This window comes from Felis catus, chromosome B4 (genome assembly GCF_018350175.1).
Source record: "Felis catus isolate Fca126 chromosome B4, F.catus_Fca126_mat1.0, whole genome shotgun sequence".
In the NCBI taxonomy this organism is placed as follows: Eukaryota; Metazoa; Chordata; class Mammalia; order Carnivora; family Felidae; genus Felis; species Felis catus.
This window is the reverse complement of record NC_058374.1, coordinates 60972167-60989120: the sequence shown is the minus strand read 5'-3', so window position 1 is coordinate 60989120 and position 16954 is coordinate 60972167. Positions and strand designations below refer to the sequence as shown.

At 39.3% G+C, this 16954-nt stretch overlaps 1 protein-coding gene and 1 long non-coding RNA gene across 2 annotated transcripts; one reads left to right on the top strand and one right to left on the bottom strand.

Annotated features, from left to right (window-relative positions):
* Nucleotides 1–79: 79 nt before the first annotated feature.
* LOC109501505 lies at nucleotides 80–16641 on the bottom strand. Its single transcript, XR_002159608.3, has 3 exons — nucleotides 15007–16641; nucleotides 14755–14863; nucleotides 80–450 (listed from the first exon to the last, which is right to left on the bottom strand). It is a non-coding gene; the product is annotated as an uncharacterized LOC109501505 (long non-coding RNA).
* Nucleotides 4966–14439, top strand: MANSC4 (MANSC domain containing 4). Its single transcript, XM_019834742.3, has 3 exons — nucleotides 4966–6223; nucleotides 8740–8874; nucleotides 11493–14439. Exons 1-3 carry the CDS (start codon nucleotides 5995–5997, stop codon nucleotides 12131–12133), a joined length of 1005 nt encoding a protein of 334 aa, XP_019690301.3. The 5' UTR covers nucleotides 4966–5994; the 3' UTR covers nucleotides 12134–14439.
* Nucleotides 16642–16954: the final 313 nt, after the last annotated feature.

The following is a 16954-nucleotide window of genomic DNA, read 5'->3' as shown; positions in this document are numbered from 1 at the left end:
CCGCGCAGCCTCCCCCGCACGCCGGGCGCAGCGGTGCGAGCCAGGCTCGGACCGGAGGCGAGATGAAGCCGGTCCGCTCTGTCTTCCGCGCAGCTTTACCAGCGGGAAGAGAGAGACAAGAAGGAGAAACAGGCGTGGAAGGAACGGGATGAAAGGAGTCTGGGGTCCCGGGCGTCAAAATGACATCACATCTGGGATCGCCCATCTAGCCCAATCCGGCATAGTGTCCCAGCGGGCTGAGGCCCATAGGCCGTTCCTGCACACGTAGGTGGCACCTAGAGCTGAGTCTTCGCAATGGTCATCGTGTAGGAGCCATCTTGCAGAAAGAAAGTCCAGGCAGATGGCAGCAGGTTCGGCAGAGCTCACTGGGGTGCACAGTGCAGCTGATGAAAAGGGTTGGCAAGCAGAGCAACTTGTATTTGCTGCTGGGGCCCGTTAATCCTCTTTATGCTATCAAAAGAAAGACAGGAGTGCAACTCAAAGGTAGAACACGTGACCTCTTTTAAAATATTTTCTAACAAACCTTGCTTTTCCTATTTCAGTTTGGTTGGGTCGGCCATGACAGAATGCGATCCTTTGGGCAGAAGGTGTGGCCGCTTTTGGTGGCATTGGCCTTCAGAGGTGGTTTTTCTTGCCACCCTCCTACCGTCCCCGTACCCATGCTTCCTCACTGTCTGAGGACTGCTTAAGGAAGGGCCACTTCCTCCTTAAGAGAGACCTCTTCTCTCACTTAACATTGCAAAGAAATGAATAGAAAGCTCACCCCAAATAATAAAGACCTCGAGTTACTCGTAAGATATGAATTAATCTTAGAAGGAGGTGAGCAGGATACTGTTAGGTAAGCTTTGGGTGGATGGAGGGATAAGGATTGAGAGGGAGCAGAGGGTGTGGCACTCTTATCCCACAAAGAAACCCTTTTTGAAAATTTTCCCAGACCAAGATTCTACTACAATAGTCCTCAACTTGGGAAGAACATGTGTTTGGGCTTTGTTTTTATTATTGCAAACTTCATCTGTCTTCTTGAATGACAAGTTGTTAAATAACACCTTCATAAGAACATTTCTGCTTTATGAGACGTAAGATGTCTCCTACACCTCTCATATTGTACATTAAGAAGGGGAAGGGTTAAAAACCAGAAAAGAAAGTCATATTGGTAAGGCATGAAATCCTTTTGACACCTTTTGGTTACATTTTTGGTTCTTACTATGTAACTTAGCTGCCTGGGAGTGAGGTGTTTGTCCTCCATCATTCTCTTTATAATACACCATAAATAAGGAACTAAAAATTTAAAAACAGACAAAAGTTCTAGTAGATTCTGGCTTCCCTGGGAAAAGTGAAGGAGACAAAGATGAATCTATGACTTGCCTCATTCATCTCTCTCTCTCTCTCTCTTTTTAAACTGGGAAAACCTCTAGCTTTTCACCTTGTTTCACCTGGCCTTTGAATCATTACTGATAAAACTCCATTCTCAACCAACTTCTCACACTTCTGTTTTCAATGACGGTGCAGTCAGGACATTCATTCTAAGGCTCTTAGTGGATGAGTGACCATGAATTTAGCAACCTCTTTGGAAACATAAAGTGCCAACTCTGGTTTTAGGTCTTAAACTGGGGAATTTTCCTGGGAGGCACACCCTATATCAAAGAGGCTTGGACTTGGGATTTATTTGTGCCTCCATCCACGACAATGCCAGATTCATTGGGTCAGCCAAGAAGAACAGGCTCTTAGTCTCTTCTCTGTCCCTTTAGAATCTTTCACCAATGATGCTTTTGTTTCCAAACGTCATAGATATGCCTCCGACTGGTATTTTCTTGCCTTTTAAAAACAGACCAAAAAAATCACTATCAAAGAATGATGCGCATTAGAAAGGCAATTCACGCACAGTAATATTATCAGAGCAAGATCAGCTTGGACAGGGAATCTGGGGTGTGAGTCTGACAATACTGGGCACTGGACCTGTAAGCTTTTTTGGCCCTCATATGATAGTAACATCATTTAGAACTGGAAGTATCTTAAAAGATCAAATAATTTTTATAACTCACACAGTAAGCTTCCTGTTCAGCTAGAAATACCAAGTCAAAGCAATGTAAATTCACTTACAAAAGTTTTAAATATTCTTTCTAAGCCTCATGAAAATATTGCTTATATATAACTGGTGGTGTAATTTTATAGATCTGTTATTGGCTGATCAATGAATAATAAAGACTGGCCTTTGTGGTACAATGACTCATTTCAAACACTTTATAACATGATCTGGTCAAATCAAGGATGGTCAAACACAGCTGTTCCTTTATGACCTAGAATGAAAAAAAGATCTAAGTAGAAGATGTTTATCAGAGTGTTGCTTTTAATAATGAAAAATTGGAAAACATAATGTATAATAGTAATAGTAGCTAACATTTACTGAATGCTTATTATATGACACTTAGTACTTTTCACAGATTACAATACTATTTTTTATTCTATTATACAGCTGAGAAAGCTCAAGTGCAGAGTAAATTTCGGTACATAGGTAGAATGAAATATACCATAGAGCTGTTACAACTTTGGATGTACATGTAGAGCTTTCTTTAGAAATGCTGAAATACATAATTTTACAGTGGATTTTTTTTTAAGGGGGGAAGGGGCAGATGGAGAGAGAGAATCCTAAGCAGGCTGCACACACAGCTCAGAGCCCAGCACGAAGTCTTAGTCTTACAACTGTGAGATCATAACCTGAACTGAAACCAAGAGTCGGACACTTAACTGACTGAGCCAATCAGGCACCCCTACACTGGATTTTTTTAAAAACAGTTTCTGGAACAGTTTGAATCCATTTACGTAAAATTGTATTCGTGTGTCTATTTTTTTAAAAAATTTTTTAACGTTTATTTATTATTGAGAGACAGAGAGAGACAGAGCATGAGCATGGGAGGGGCAGAGAGAGGAGGAGACACAGAATCTGAAGGAGGCTTCAGGCGCTGAGCTGTTAGCACAGAGCCCGACGTGGGGCTTGAACTCACAAACCCAGCGAGATCATGACCTGAGCTGAAGTCAGCCGCTCAACCGACTGAGCCACCCAGGCGCCCCTCATGTGTCTATTTTTTATAGATGTGTCTAGAAGAATGTTAACCAAAATGTTAAGATTGTAAGACCTTGAATAGTGCTTATTTCTTTTTGTACTTTTATGTATGGTTTGGATTTTTAAAGTGAAATGTATATCAATTTAATGAAAAGTAAAATATTTTAAGAAAAATTGTGTTTTTTAACAAACAAAACTGAAATATTTTCCTTTCATTGAAGCATATGGGACAATGTAAATGAGTTTAAAGCAGCACAGGTCTTCAAAAATGTCTCTATTTAATTCAGATTGAGCATCTTTGTGTAGGCAAAACTTCCATTTTACATCAGTGTTCTCCAGACATCTTAGGAAATCACCTGGGACACTTATGAGACTTCTGATTCTAGAGCACCTGAATCAGGCTCTTGGAAGAGATTAGTTTTTAACAGAAGAATCCAATTTTTGAGCCCCTCAAGAGCACCGAGTTGGAAATAAGTACAGCATATCACTGCATTGCAGTAGTGTGATGGTTCTGAGTATTTCATAAAGTTTGTACAAAGGCTATATAGCAATATTTTATTCAGAGTTGCAGTTGCTTTCTGGTTTCTGCAATTTCATCTCACGTGGACAAGTTTTGAGACTAGATGTTTCCGGGCCATTATGGATTTCTCCCTCTGCCCCTGCAGGCCAGTTTCTATCTCTCCGTTTCAAAATACTTGGCTCCAAGAAGTTCTGGGTTTCCAGACTGAATGTTTATGCAATCACCAAAAAAATTATTTTAAAAATTCTAAAGCATGCTTCTATATTGGAACTTATAGATTCTTTCAAATACAACTTTGATCTTCACTTGAACATCATTGGACAGCAAAAGGATTAAACAATTGTGGATTGTTCTATTATCCCTGCAGGATACATGAGAACTTTAAGGAATTATATATCACACGAAAGAAGCATTTAATGTGACTGAAATCCATGGAGGTTAGAAGGTTAGAAAGCTGACTTTCTGGTTTATATCCCCAGGGCATCAACTAATTACAACAGCTATGGAATCTTGTGGGGAAATAGGGAGTGATCTTTTGCTCCTTTGCTGTCCTTTGCTTTGCCATTAAAAAATCTCTCTTCCCTCTCCCCTCGGAACAGATGGAACAGTCTGATCATCTGCATGTAAGCAATTGAAACTTGCTTTCTAGGAGAAGTTCAATAGAATAAAGTATTTATCATTTTCAGTGTAGTTTATGTGGCTTATGAAAGATTAGGAGTTAATTCATGATATATAATGTTGGCTTGGGAGAAAGTGACACGTTTTGTTTTTAAAGTTATTCAGACTTATGAATATTTTCATCGTATTGATTCTTAAATTTTATGTTTCTAAAAATCAAAGGATATGTGAGCAGCTATAATTATGAAACAGGTGGAGAGATGGAATTCAAAGAATATTAACATTTTTTTCTGTCAAGTAAGTGAATGAGTCATTGTGCAAAAGGTATGAAAGAAACCTAGACCACTGGATAGAAAAAGTTTCATCTTTTCCCCTTCTTCTTCTTCTTCTTCTTTTCTTCTTCTTCTTTTCTTCTTCTTCTTCTTCAAAAGAGCAGAACAGTACATTAAGCCAAAAGCTGATTTTCACTTATGCTTTGTATAAAAATGGATACACAAAAGCAAGAAGAGTTTTATGCTTTGAACTAACTTGTCATTTTGGACATCATCACAGGATATGGAACCCACAATCTTCACAAAAGTAAGAGGCCATTTTTGCTGCCTTTAGTATCTTTTCGAATGTTTTGGTCTTGCAATTGAAGTAATTTTATTAATATTTAGACCCGCGTTGGTCTCTGTGCTGACAGCTCAGAGCCTGGAGCCTGCTTCAGATTCTGTGTCTCCCTCTGTCTCTGCTCATGCTCTGTCTCTCTCTCTCTCAAAAATAAACATTAAAAAAGAAAGAAAGAAAGAAAGAAAGAAAGAAAGAAAGAAAGAAAGAAGAAAGAAAGAAGAAAGAAATTTAAAACCATTTCATCATTTCCCGAATACACATTTCTTGGCAACTACTTCTGCTTCAAAGATACTATGCCTTCATGTATATGCTTCACAAAAAAGTCTCCTTTATAACATGCAAACACGAGTATCAGAAAACAGATTAAACAGTCCCCATTTTGAATTTCTTCACAATTTCCACTGTAATGCTTTTCATTTATGCTTTTTTAAAGAAAGCTTGTGGCTGGACTTTTTTGGTGGGGGTGGGGGTCGGGAGGAAGCCTAGCTCCAAGAAATGACCAGGATCCACATTCAGTGTTTTCAAAATCACTGTAAAATTAAAATTGGGTTTTTTTTTCTTTTTCAGTTTCATTTACTTTCACGTTTTGTTTTGTGCACAAACCAGTGCACAAACTGGTTTTCTGGTGAACCTGAATACTAGAATGTAAATTCAAAGGGAAAAAAATGACTGAAAAGAAATCTGCAGTCACAGGTTCCTTTAAAGCTATACAGAAGTGCCCTTACAAAAACATGTCTTGTTTCTGGTGAAATGGATCCTTCTTTATCTGACGTCAAGTGACTAAATTATTGTTTTCCTGAGAAAGACTCTTGGCTAGGATTTCCATTTGTCTTTATATTTGCTTAGTGAGAGGTGTCTGTGACTATTCACTTTCACAAAACGAAGAAAAGCAGAGGAGAGAATCCACGTCTTCAAGAGGCTAAAGGACAGAGTATCGAAATGGCCTGGAAAATGTTCAAAATTAACGTCAGAAAGTCAAATGTTCACCTAGGGCTCAGCCGGGGAGAAACGAAAGAAAAATCAATATGCAGCCAAAGAATGGCTTCATTTTTCTAGAAGGTGACCCTCCAAGAGAGTCCCTCAGCAACAGCCCCCGAGTTCCAGAAACTGTCCAGAAGCCTGATGGTCAGCTTCAGCATCTGTGTGGGACTCAGGCTTCTTGCCCAGTCTTTATACCAGCAAAATGCATGCGGCAGTGGTGGTGACCAGCGTGACACTGCTCCTGAGCGTGGTGCGGGCCTCTCACTCTCTCTGCTCACCCACCATTTTTTACAGAGACTGCTGGATCCGTCGCTTTCCGGGTCTTCTGATTGACCTGGAGGAGTCTCAGAAGCTGGGAGCTCAGTTCCTGAAGTATTACTCTGAAGGCACTGGCCAGAAATGCAGCAGGAGCTGCTGCCTTAGGAAGGATGGTAAGTATGAATGATACGCCTGTGCAAAAATCAGGAGAAAATTATAAAATGAAGACTAAGTAAGGGCCCCTAGGTAGAGGTTCCAGAGAAAAGATGAACAGGACTAGGGGAGATGAGGGAGAGACAGGGGATGGAAGAGTGCAGGAGAGTCTCAGACTGTCTGGGTCAGTGCTGGCTCAGCTTACAAATCTGGTAATGACCCAGAATGCCATGGAAACTATAGGCAACAGAGAATCTTCTTTTCCTCACGAAAGGGCTAAATGAAAATATTTCCTTGAGGGTTAACTAACAATATTTCTTAGCCCCAAATATGGCATATTTGATTTCAAAAATATTTATCATTTCCCTTTCAAAGTTCTTTCAGTGATATTGGTATTTCAAGGTTTCGAAATGTGCTTCCTGTGTTGACTAAATGTGGGCTGCACTGAATAGGAATTTCGATTGTGATCAATGTTTTGAAAGACATAGGCAGATATATGTCAAATAGCAAAAAGAAAGAAAAACGCATTTTCAAAATAATCTGATTTTTTTTTTTTTTTTGGTCTGAAATCCAGAATCAGGGTTAAACATCATCCATGTAATACGATCAAGGTTTACAATTAGGAAAACATTTCATTACTGCAGAATTTCAAGTTATAATTGTCTAAAGACTTCTTCCATTTGTTTTTCATTTTCCCAAGATTTTAAAGTTACTTGGAAAGAAACAGCAAGAGCAACACAACACTTGAAAATAATTCTCTTGGTTATTCCACAGTTTCTTTCCATGGTTTGACACTGACTTATTAATTGCCAATGCTTCCTATCCAAGTATGCATGTAAGATTTCTGGGATGCAGACTGAATCTACTAGAAGGGTATAAACCGACCACAGTGTGAGAAGCTGTCCCAGGCTAAGCCCTCAAAAGATAACCAGGCACAGAAGAGAACAATTAATTTATTAAAGGGAAATATTTCTGAGAAGGTTGCCATTTCAGATTTTCACCTTAGAGATGCTTCTGATCCCAAAAGGCTTGAGGGAAGGTAGGCGAGGGGGGATACGTTTCAGCATTTCCCCATGGCATCAGTTTACCTGACTGTCCACCGCAGGGAAACTTTGTCTTCTGGACTTCCAGGGATACTATAAGCATCCAGTAGAATTCCATGATTTTAGAGCCTCTGTAGCTTCCAAGTTGTGGTTTTCTTCCTCCAGAAGAAAGGGCACGAACACACGTCTCTGTTTTTCGCCGGGAGCCAGAACTTTAAAAAGCCACAGTCGGGCAATAGCTAACCTGCTCGGAGATGAAACTCTGAGGTGTACACGAAGAGGAATAGAAAACATCTTTCAAAATTATTCTCTACGGCATCAGCTACTTGCTAATCAGAAATTTAGATGTCTAAATTTAAATGTATTTTAGTCCTTCCCCTTGAACTTGACAGCACAGTCTTTGGGGGATGTATTTGTCATCTGTAATGGATTAGCAAGGTATTATTAATTGAATTCTGTCCTATTCTTTTTCCTACTGAAAAATGAAAGAGTGCAGAAACGTGAGCTGTCCTGGAAGCAATGGGGGAGATACAACCGCCCACAGTTAACCTTACACAGAAACAGCAATTCCACCACAGCCTTAGGCATAGTCTGAGGTCTGATAATTGCATGCTACCCCTCTGTAATCTTCTTTTATTAAAAAAGTTGATACCGTTGGCCAATGGATGTTTCCCAGCACATGCTTCCTCCTCACTGCAGCAGGAGGGAAATCTGTGTTGCCCTCTCAGGAGGACAGACTGAAGACTGGCACTCCACAAATCCAACTTAAGGTTTTCCAGAAATAGTATGATACATTGTAAGGAGCAAACTTACTTAGTAAAGGGAAGACAGCATGAGTCAGTGATGTACCCCTACTCAGTAGAATTCCAAATCCTAACATCCCTGATGGTCGACTCTCATCCTCTTTAAATGACACTGAATAGGCTTTTCATTGGATGTGATTTGCAACATGGGGTTAGTGCTCCCCTTTAATCAAGGTCAGGGTCGTGTTCACCTGACCTGCTGCCTTTCCACCATCGGGCCTCTCCCAGTAATGCTGTTTTTGCCTTCCCACTACTCCCTCTTTTGTTACAACATTTGTCACTTTATTTTCTTATTTCTTTCTCTGGTGAACTCCAGTACCTTAGCATTCTGAGACGGCAACACATCTAGAAATTTGATATGTATAAATCCCCAGAGGTTTCTGTAGCCAACTGATCTTTTCATGAACATAAAATACTGGGATTGGGAAATGATTCTGGGTGACCCTATGTGGAATGGAATGTGTGAAAGATGAGAAAAAATTAGTGTATAGTTTTTTTAAAAAAGACATTTTCTGTATTCATACAGTTACTATAGTTCACAGTGTTCTATGAAATATCTGAACGTAGCCTTGCAATGTATTGCTTGCTGTTAATCCAATGTTCTTGAAAGAAATGTAAGTTACTCAGAGCTCATCAAGCTGGTAGAAACCAAGACCATCTGCAGACGCACTTGGCCTGTTTTCCTTTCAGTTTCCTGTAACGTGGCTGTCTTCTACCATGATCCTATTCACGACAATGTCAACTGCCTCCATATTCACTGCCCAACATTGGAGAGCTGTGTATTAGAGCCTGGAACCAGTGCCATTTTATACAACATAACAGAAGGTAATGATTTATGGGTTTTTTTTTTTTTGTATTTTGAAGAACATTGACAATATTCTAGTAGAAACATATAACCTAAAAGCTACTGTTAATAACAATGTGTGAATCCCTGAATTGTTATATCCCAGTGATCTCTATCTGGAAAGGTTTTGGGCATCCAGGGAAGAAAACTAGAAGGCTATTCCCTTTAGTTTGGCATGTTCAGCAATGATGAGCTCATTCCAGATGATCACAAATCATACATGATTGAAGAAGAGCTTAAGCATTACATTTATTCCAGGGGCCCCTAGCAAGGGACAAAATGGGCATTTCAACTGCAGTGGCTAAGGATGATACTAGGAAATAAAGAAAATTGCTTAATGGCAATTTTGAGGTCCACTGACACCACATACAAGGATTCTACAGAAACGAATATCAAGGACAGGGAAATGTACTTACTAACATATGTTAGCATACCAATGGTCCCAAGATAACCAGTATATTTTATTTTAGAAAAATACCCATTTAAGTGTCCCTTGCTCATGTATATAATCTCAGGGCACAAATTGGTAAAGATGAAAGGATCGATTTTTGTCATCAAAATACAAAGATCAGTTTTGTCATCAATTTGTACTTAGTGAAAACCTAATGCTTCAGGCTGTGTGCAACATTGCAAAAGATTGCAGCCATATCTCTGCCCTTGAGTTCCTTACAATCTAGCTGATGTGACAAGTCTCACAATTAGTGTAAAAAGTGGAATTGCATTAAAAAACGTGTGATACTTCCCCAAGTACAAGCATACAAAAGGAGACTAAAGAAAGCTAAATTCAGGGGAAACTTCATTGAAGAGGCCAGGCAGAGGCAAGATAAGGAGTTCAGCATCCCACCATGGAGAAAACAGGTCTAGCTACAAAAGGGGAACATTTGGAGTTGCAATAAAAATATGGGTAAGATAGGGTAGGCCAGGTAATAAAAAAAAAAGGGCTTTGGACAGAGTAGAGTTTTGGTTTGACTTTGACAGCAATAGTGAACCAGCAAAGGTATTTAGTGAGCAAGTGCCATCATGAAAGTGACGAGTCTGGCTGTCTATTTAGTCTCAGAAAATTATATGTAGGATGCAAGTTAGAAAATCTAGTCAGGGAGGCATGAGATCTGGAGAAGGCGATCATAACTGCAACAAAGAGGAGGGATGATTACTAGAACATTGGGAGGGAACTGGATAGGGTGTAGTTACTTTTTGGATGAAGGAAAAGAAGAGAGGAGTCAAAAATTGCTCTGCAGTACAAACAGATTCCAGCATGGGTGATGAAGATTCATGATGCCACTGAATGAGACAAAGAACCAGATGAAACGACTTTGGCTCTGGGAATGTTCAGTGATGACATGAGATGTCTAGGTGGAAACCTTCAGTAGAGCACAGGAGAAATGAGACCAGAGACCAAGAAAGAGGAAATAACTGGTGATGTGGATTTCAGTGCCACCGATGTAGTGGTGACAGTTGATGAAGACGTGTGTGTGTGTGTGGTGAGATGAAGAGAAAATTCAAGAGAAGACAAAGGACTGAAGATTGTGGAAAGTACACAACAAGTTAGGACCAAGAAAAGAACCAGCAAAAGAAAGAAAAAATGAGAGGCGGGCAGCCTGAGGTAAAGTACCAAGAGAGTCTGTGCTCCAGGGAGTCACGGGAGGAGAATTTTAAGGAACAGATGGCCAGCAGTATCGAGGATAAGAGCCTGCCAAGGCAATGAGACTGATCAGGAAATATAGAACTGATTACCTCAGAAGCATAATTCTGACAGAATAGTGAGGATGGAACAAGATGACAGAAGGCAAAAACCAAAGAAAGGAAATGGATGTTAGTATGTCCAGAGGGAGAGAGACAGAAACTGACTGATAGCAGGGACAACTGGAAAGCTGTTGAGAGGGGCTACCCCCCCCCCCCCCCACTTTACACATGGAGCAATGTTTGTGCATATTTGAAGTCAGAGGGAAAAGAGCTCCTTTACAAGGAGAAAATACTGAAGACAAAGTCAGGACCCTCAGGAACTGAGAAGGGATGAGACTGAGGGCTTTGCTCATGAATTCTGACACAGCTACACTTCTTAGGCCCTATTTTTTAAAACTTTATTTGGAATTTTTTTATGGTTTATTTTATATTTGAGAGAGAGAGAGAGAGAGCGAGAGCAGGGGAGGGCCAGAGAGATGGAGACAGAATCCGAAGCAGGCTCCAGGCTCTGAGCGGTCAGCACAGAGCCCAATGCGGGGCTCGAACTCACGAGCACTGAGCCAAAGTCAGATGCTTAACAGACTGAGCCACCCAGGTGCCCCTTAAAATTTTATTTTAAAATGCTCTATATCTCCAATGGCTACTGTTTTTTGCCATTCTTGTACTAACACTGTCTATTGTTACCCAAATGCCCAGGCAGACGCGAAGAATCCTCCATGAGCTAACCAAACTTGTTCACAACAGAAAGTGTCCTAGAAAGTTAAGATAAATTCAGATGTGGCCAGTATGTTTCTGAGGCCTTCCGAAATACGCAATAGTAGAACTTGAACTTAAGCTCAGTTCACCAACTCAGTGGCAAATCCAAGACTTCTCTAAGTCTTCTTACTTATAATAAGACTTCTTATTTGTCTTTCAGGTATAGATCCAGATTTGCTGGTTTTTGAACAGTCACCTCCCGCATATCTAAATACCCGTTCTTCATCTAACACAGGGGACAGACTAAGGATTCTAAAAGCTGCAAATTTAGGTAAACAACAAAGCACCATGATAAACCCAAAGCTACCGTCAGTAGAGGCACCATCATCAAGCACACATCGAGATTTGGTTGTAAACACAAACAAGACCAGGTCTTCCAGGGAATTAACCACGGATTCTCGGGCAAGCTTCATTTCCCTGAATGACTCCATTACCACAGAGGTAAATATGGTGTCACAGAGTACTGATTTCATCAACAATACAGATAACAAGACCGTTTCTCCTTTCTTTATGCCAGTAGACACAAAACTTTTTCATAGGCCTATTCCATCCAGACTCAACAGTAGCAAACAATTACTGAACAAAACCAAGGGGTACAACAGCAGAAACCACACATCTGAGAATGAAGACGTGACACCTGATGGGGCATCTGTGACTCCAAATATGTGGCTGGCTCCAGTGGCCCTCTGTACCTCTGTCATCTTTCTTTGCTGTTGTATAATCATCTTGGCATCTGGATGCTGTAGAAAGCAGAGCCAGTCTAAACCAGGACAGAGAAACGTCAGGATCCAGGCAAATTAAAAAAAAATAATAATAATAATAACACTCTGAAGGAGAACTCTTAATAGTAAAAGTTACAGGGAGATTGTAAGCTTTCAAGAGTATCATTTTTATTTTCTGTAAGACAAGGGCAGTTTGGTTAAAAAAAAAAAAAAAAAAAACAATTGCACAGGATGCCCACTCCTACCAATCTCTAAAAAAAGGCCAATGCTTGATAAATTTAACTGCTTTTTAAATTATTTCTATTTTTTGAAGTGTACCTTTTGCCAAAGTTCCAAAATTCTGACCCCTGCAGTTATTCAGCACTTCATGAGAGATATGGTTCTAAGTGCTATGCATGTATTCACTCATTGATTTCTTATAACTTTATGAGTTAGGTATGCTTTTATTAACCATTATAGTATTATTGTCACATTTTACAGATGAGGAAAATGAGAAGAGAGGCTAACTATCCTGCCTAAAGTCACACACCTAGTAAGTAGTGAAGCCAGGACCTAAAAGACAATCTGGTTCAAAAGTTCATGCTTGAAATCACTCTCAGACTAAAAGCCTCCATTTTCCCAAAGTGCGTGGAAAAAAGATACAGAGAGGAGAATACCTTATATGTCTACTGTCAGGGTCAGATTAGTGTCATCTATGTTAATAAAATCTTGTAGTGGTTTGAACAGAAGAGCATTATTATTAGTTACTAGCCCATGTGCAAATGCTTCCTATTTTTATATAGGAAGGATTTACTGTTCAATTGATTAATTCTTTTTAATCCTAGTTCATCTTCATTTTCTGAAGCTGACATGGCTTTAAATAACCTTGGTACTGGAATCTTTGAGTTTTGTGTTGATCTCTGTTGAATAAAGCACGGAAGTTTTAGTTTACATCCCTCACTTGTTTCTTATACATTGTTTCCCCAGGTACAAATATTAGCTGTAGATATTTCAGCTCTGTCCAAATTTTACACCTGATTTACCTCCCTAAATCTTACATTCAGACTCCTAAGTGCAGACACCTTTAATCCAAGTCTCCACTGATTTTAAACTTTAGGTCCTTAATCTCATTCCTGAAATTCTTCCTAAATGTGAGGACAGATATTAAGACAGCCAATAAGCATGAAGAATAGATAAGAGGAAATCCTATTATAGGATTAATAAAATAGTAGTTCTCTCTTCTGTTAAAACAAATTGTCCAGTGGCTTAAGAGGTGGTTCTGTTTCTTTTTCTTGTTGTTGATACTGTGTGTGGTGGTGGTGGTGGTGGGGGGGGATGTCTATTTCTTTTTTAATGTAAAAAAAGAAATATACAAAATCTCTACCAGTGGCATATTAGCCACAAATAAAAGTCTGAAAAGAAAAAAAAAAAAAACTCTGAAAAAAGTCTGGAAAAAAATTCACCAATTTATCCTTACTCGCTAGTCATGAAATTAAATATCATAACTTTCATCAATTTCATTCCTAATTCATTAGGAAAAAGTCCCATACTATGTAGGGAGGATATAAAGATTTAAATTATCCTTAAATTATATTTAAATAATTCAAGATGCAGTCTTTAAATCTTATTTGTACATACAATCTTGTAAAAGGTTATTTAGTTTTTTAAAAAAATATATACAAGTTGTTTAAAGGTTTTGTGAAAAACTAGGGCTGCTAGAAAAAGTTTTTTCTTCCTAGAGATTTCTCAGAATTGGCTCATTCTCCAAAATTGATAGTTTTATAGAAATGACCATCATTTGAGAAAAAATATTTATCCTTGTAAGAAAACAAACTCACACTCCTCTTCTTCAGCCACTACCTTTGACCATGAGATAAACTGAGTAAATTTAGACCACAGATGTTACCAGCACAGAGTCAGCCAGGAAGCAAAAACTGGCAGGCCTAGAAACCATGTCCTTCCTGGAAGCCAAAAGGACCAAAGAGAACATGTGAATAGAATTTAAACCTTTCTTAAGAAACAAAGATTCTCAAGGTCCAGTTAACCACCAAGGCCAAGATTGTTACACTCAATTGCAAAGTAACCATGATACTGAAATCTTTCCAACATTGTAACGAGCCAGACCTCTTTTAAAAAAGTCTGTAATTGTCTAGGATCATGAAATACTTACCAATGTTAGGAAGAATGTATGCAAAGAAAGAACTAACACATGCTACAATTAAGAAAACAGATTTGTCCTATTTCTTAGTTGCCTATGTGTTTAAGCAACTTCTTAGTTATGTAACTTTTAAGAGTTTGAAGTCAGCAGTGACTATCAATGTAGCAAATATCCCCTAGACTCTTCATTATAAGGATAAATATGTTCATGTTCATTGTATATATTGGATCAAAGGAACAAAGATCTGATTAATGACAAACAGTGCTGTTTAATTATTGCTAATATTACAATGACAACAACTAGTTTCCTTTTGAGGCAGCTTTGTGTTAATGTTATAGCTCCAGGATTTCGCCATTAGGCGTCAAGGCTACATTACAGCCTGTGTTCAGGTCAGTTGCCTTTAGATAGCCAAGCTGCAAAGGCTTAGAAGGTACAGTGCTCTACAAGATACCAACTTCTCTACAAGATAAGTTTGGAGGGGGGAGGTCTGTCTTAAAACCACACTCAGGTTTGATAATTCAATAGAATAATTCACAGAACTCAAGGAGAGTTGTTATACTCACGGTTATGGTTACAGGGAAAGGATACGGATTAAAATCAGCCAAGGGAAGCAACACATAGGATGAAGTCCTGGAGGGTTCCAAAGTCACAGCTTCTCTGTGTCCTCTCTCCCTAGAGGCAAGATGGCATTACTTTCCCTGTACCAGTGTGTGACACTATGCCTAGAGAGAGTATTGCCAGCCAGGGAAACCTGCATAAGGTTCAGTGTTCAAATATTTTATAGAGGCGCAGTTACCGTGGGCATGACTGATTACCTGGGTGGTTGATCTCAGCTGCCAAGTGGCCTGATCCCAGGTGACTCAATGCCCCTCGCTCTAAATCATGTGATTTCTCTGGCATGGCTAAGACTGTCAGGTGTGGTCAGCCCCACCCTGAAATCCATTGTGACTAGCTCTCACCCAAAACAGAGATACTCCTATGAGGTGTGACCTAGATTACCTTTCAGAAGCTGTAGGCAAAGGCCAGACCTCTTAGGGCCAGGTCAAATTCTTTATTACACATCATTACTTCCTCTCCTTTCATCTACACCATATTATTACTACAGCACAGATGACCCTCATCTACCACCTTGTTACATGTTCCCAAATGATCATTTCTCCTCAACCTGTTTTCAAAATGTTTCCTTCTTCAATCCTGTTTCTGCATCTGAATTTTCCTAAGCTCTATGAATCTCTAAGAAAGAGAACATTTCAATACATTTAATGTATGCTTTAAACATGGTCTAAAAGTTGTGTTATCTACCTTGCTTTTCATTTACTATTTCCATACAGTGGATTAGAACATCTCTCTCCTTTTTGCCCTCAACATCACATTGTTGTCCTTAATAACCTACAGATTCTTGGCCTTCATAAGAAATCATACCTTCATTTCACAGAAATCTTTTGGGTAATTGTTTTGAAATTCTTTTTGGCTTTATTCTGTTAGGCAAAATAAGTCTTAGACAAATATCAAACCGAGTAATTCCTTTAACTTGATCACTTACTGACAACTTTGGAAGTGGTAAGAAATAATAGATATACTTAAAAATACTGAAGTGACAGCCAAATTGAAAGTAATGTTTCTTAGAGCAGTTCTTATTTTGTCATTTACTCCAATGAATTTCAAGGTCCTTACACCTCATCTGTTTTCTGAGCTGTACAAATTCTCATTGGGGAATCTATAGAGAGATGGATACCAGTTAATCTCCATTTCTACTTTTCTGCAAGCGAGGGTGTGGAGAAATGAGCCCCAGAAAATAGAAAATTGGAGGCTAAGCAGAGACGAATTAACATAAAGTGAGCCCAAAAGAGAGGAATGGAGCAAAATTTTTAGGCTAGAAAACATTTTGAAGGACCTTTCTAATCAGAATTGGCATCTGTGAAAAATGCATTGTGTAGACAGCAGTTACGTAAAAAAAAAAAAAAAGCACTGCACTATATATTCAAGGGACTGCGTTCTAGGCCCAGCTTCCCAAATAACCCAAATCATTATGCTGACCCTGACTTATGACTCATCTTATGATTTCTCTACTTTACATACCATGGTGTGAAAGCAACAATGCATCCTGTAGAAACCATTCCTCAAATTTTGAATTTTCAGTTTTGTGATGCTGGGCGGTGGCGGCCACAGTGCCTCTTTAGCCACGTGACCACGAGGGAAACAACTGGTACACTGACAACCATTCTGTACCCGTACAACTAGTCTGCTTTTCACTTTCAACATATAGTATTCAATAAATTACACTAGACAGTCCGCACTTCAGTACAAAATAGGCTTTGTGTTAGATGACTTTGCCCAACTGCAGGCTAATGTTAAGTGCTCTGAGCTATGATGTTTGGTAGACTGGGTATATTTACATGTATTTTCAACCTGGGGTGCCCAGGTGGCTCAGTTGGTTAAGGAAGGGTCCGACCCTTAGTTTCAGCTCAGGTCTTGATCTCGCAGTTTGTGAGGCTGAGCCCTGTGTTTGGCTCTGCGCTGACAATGTGGAGCCTGCTTAAGAGTCTCTCTCCCTCTCTCTCTGCCCCTCCCCTGCTCATGCTCTGTCTCTCTCAAAATAATGTTTTTTAAAAATTAAAAACAATCATTTTTAACCTCTAATATTTTCGTCTTAAAATGAACTTATTGGGACATAACCCCACTGTAAGTTGAGGAAGATCGGTATTCAAAAGCAACCAATAGGTGCTAATTTGTAGGGAAAGAAATACAGCAGGTGACAAAATA

What these genes read in the sequence shown, in the direction of transcription:
- MANSC4 (XM_019834742.3), top strand. Translation starts at nt 5,995, where the DNA reads ATGCATGCGGCAGTGGTGGTGACCAGCGTGACACTGCTCCTGAGCGTG. An exon ending in CTGCTGCCTTAGGAAGGATG is followed by an intron (nt 6,224 to 8,739) that starts GTAAGTATGAAT and finishes TTTTCCTTTCAG; the next exon opens with TTTCCTGTAACGTGGCTGTC. An exon ending in TTTATACAACATAACAGAAG is followed by an intron (nt 8,875 to 11,492) that starts GTAATGATTTAT and finishes TTTGTCTTTCAG; the next exon opens with GTATAGATCCAGATTTGCTG.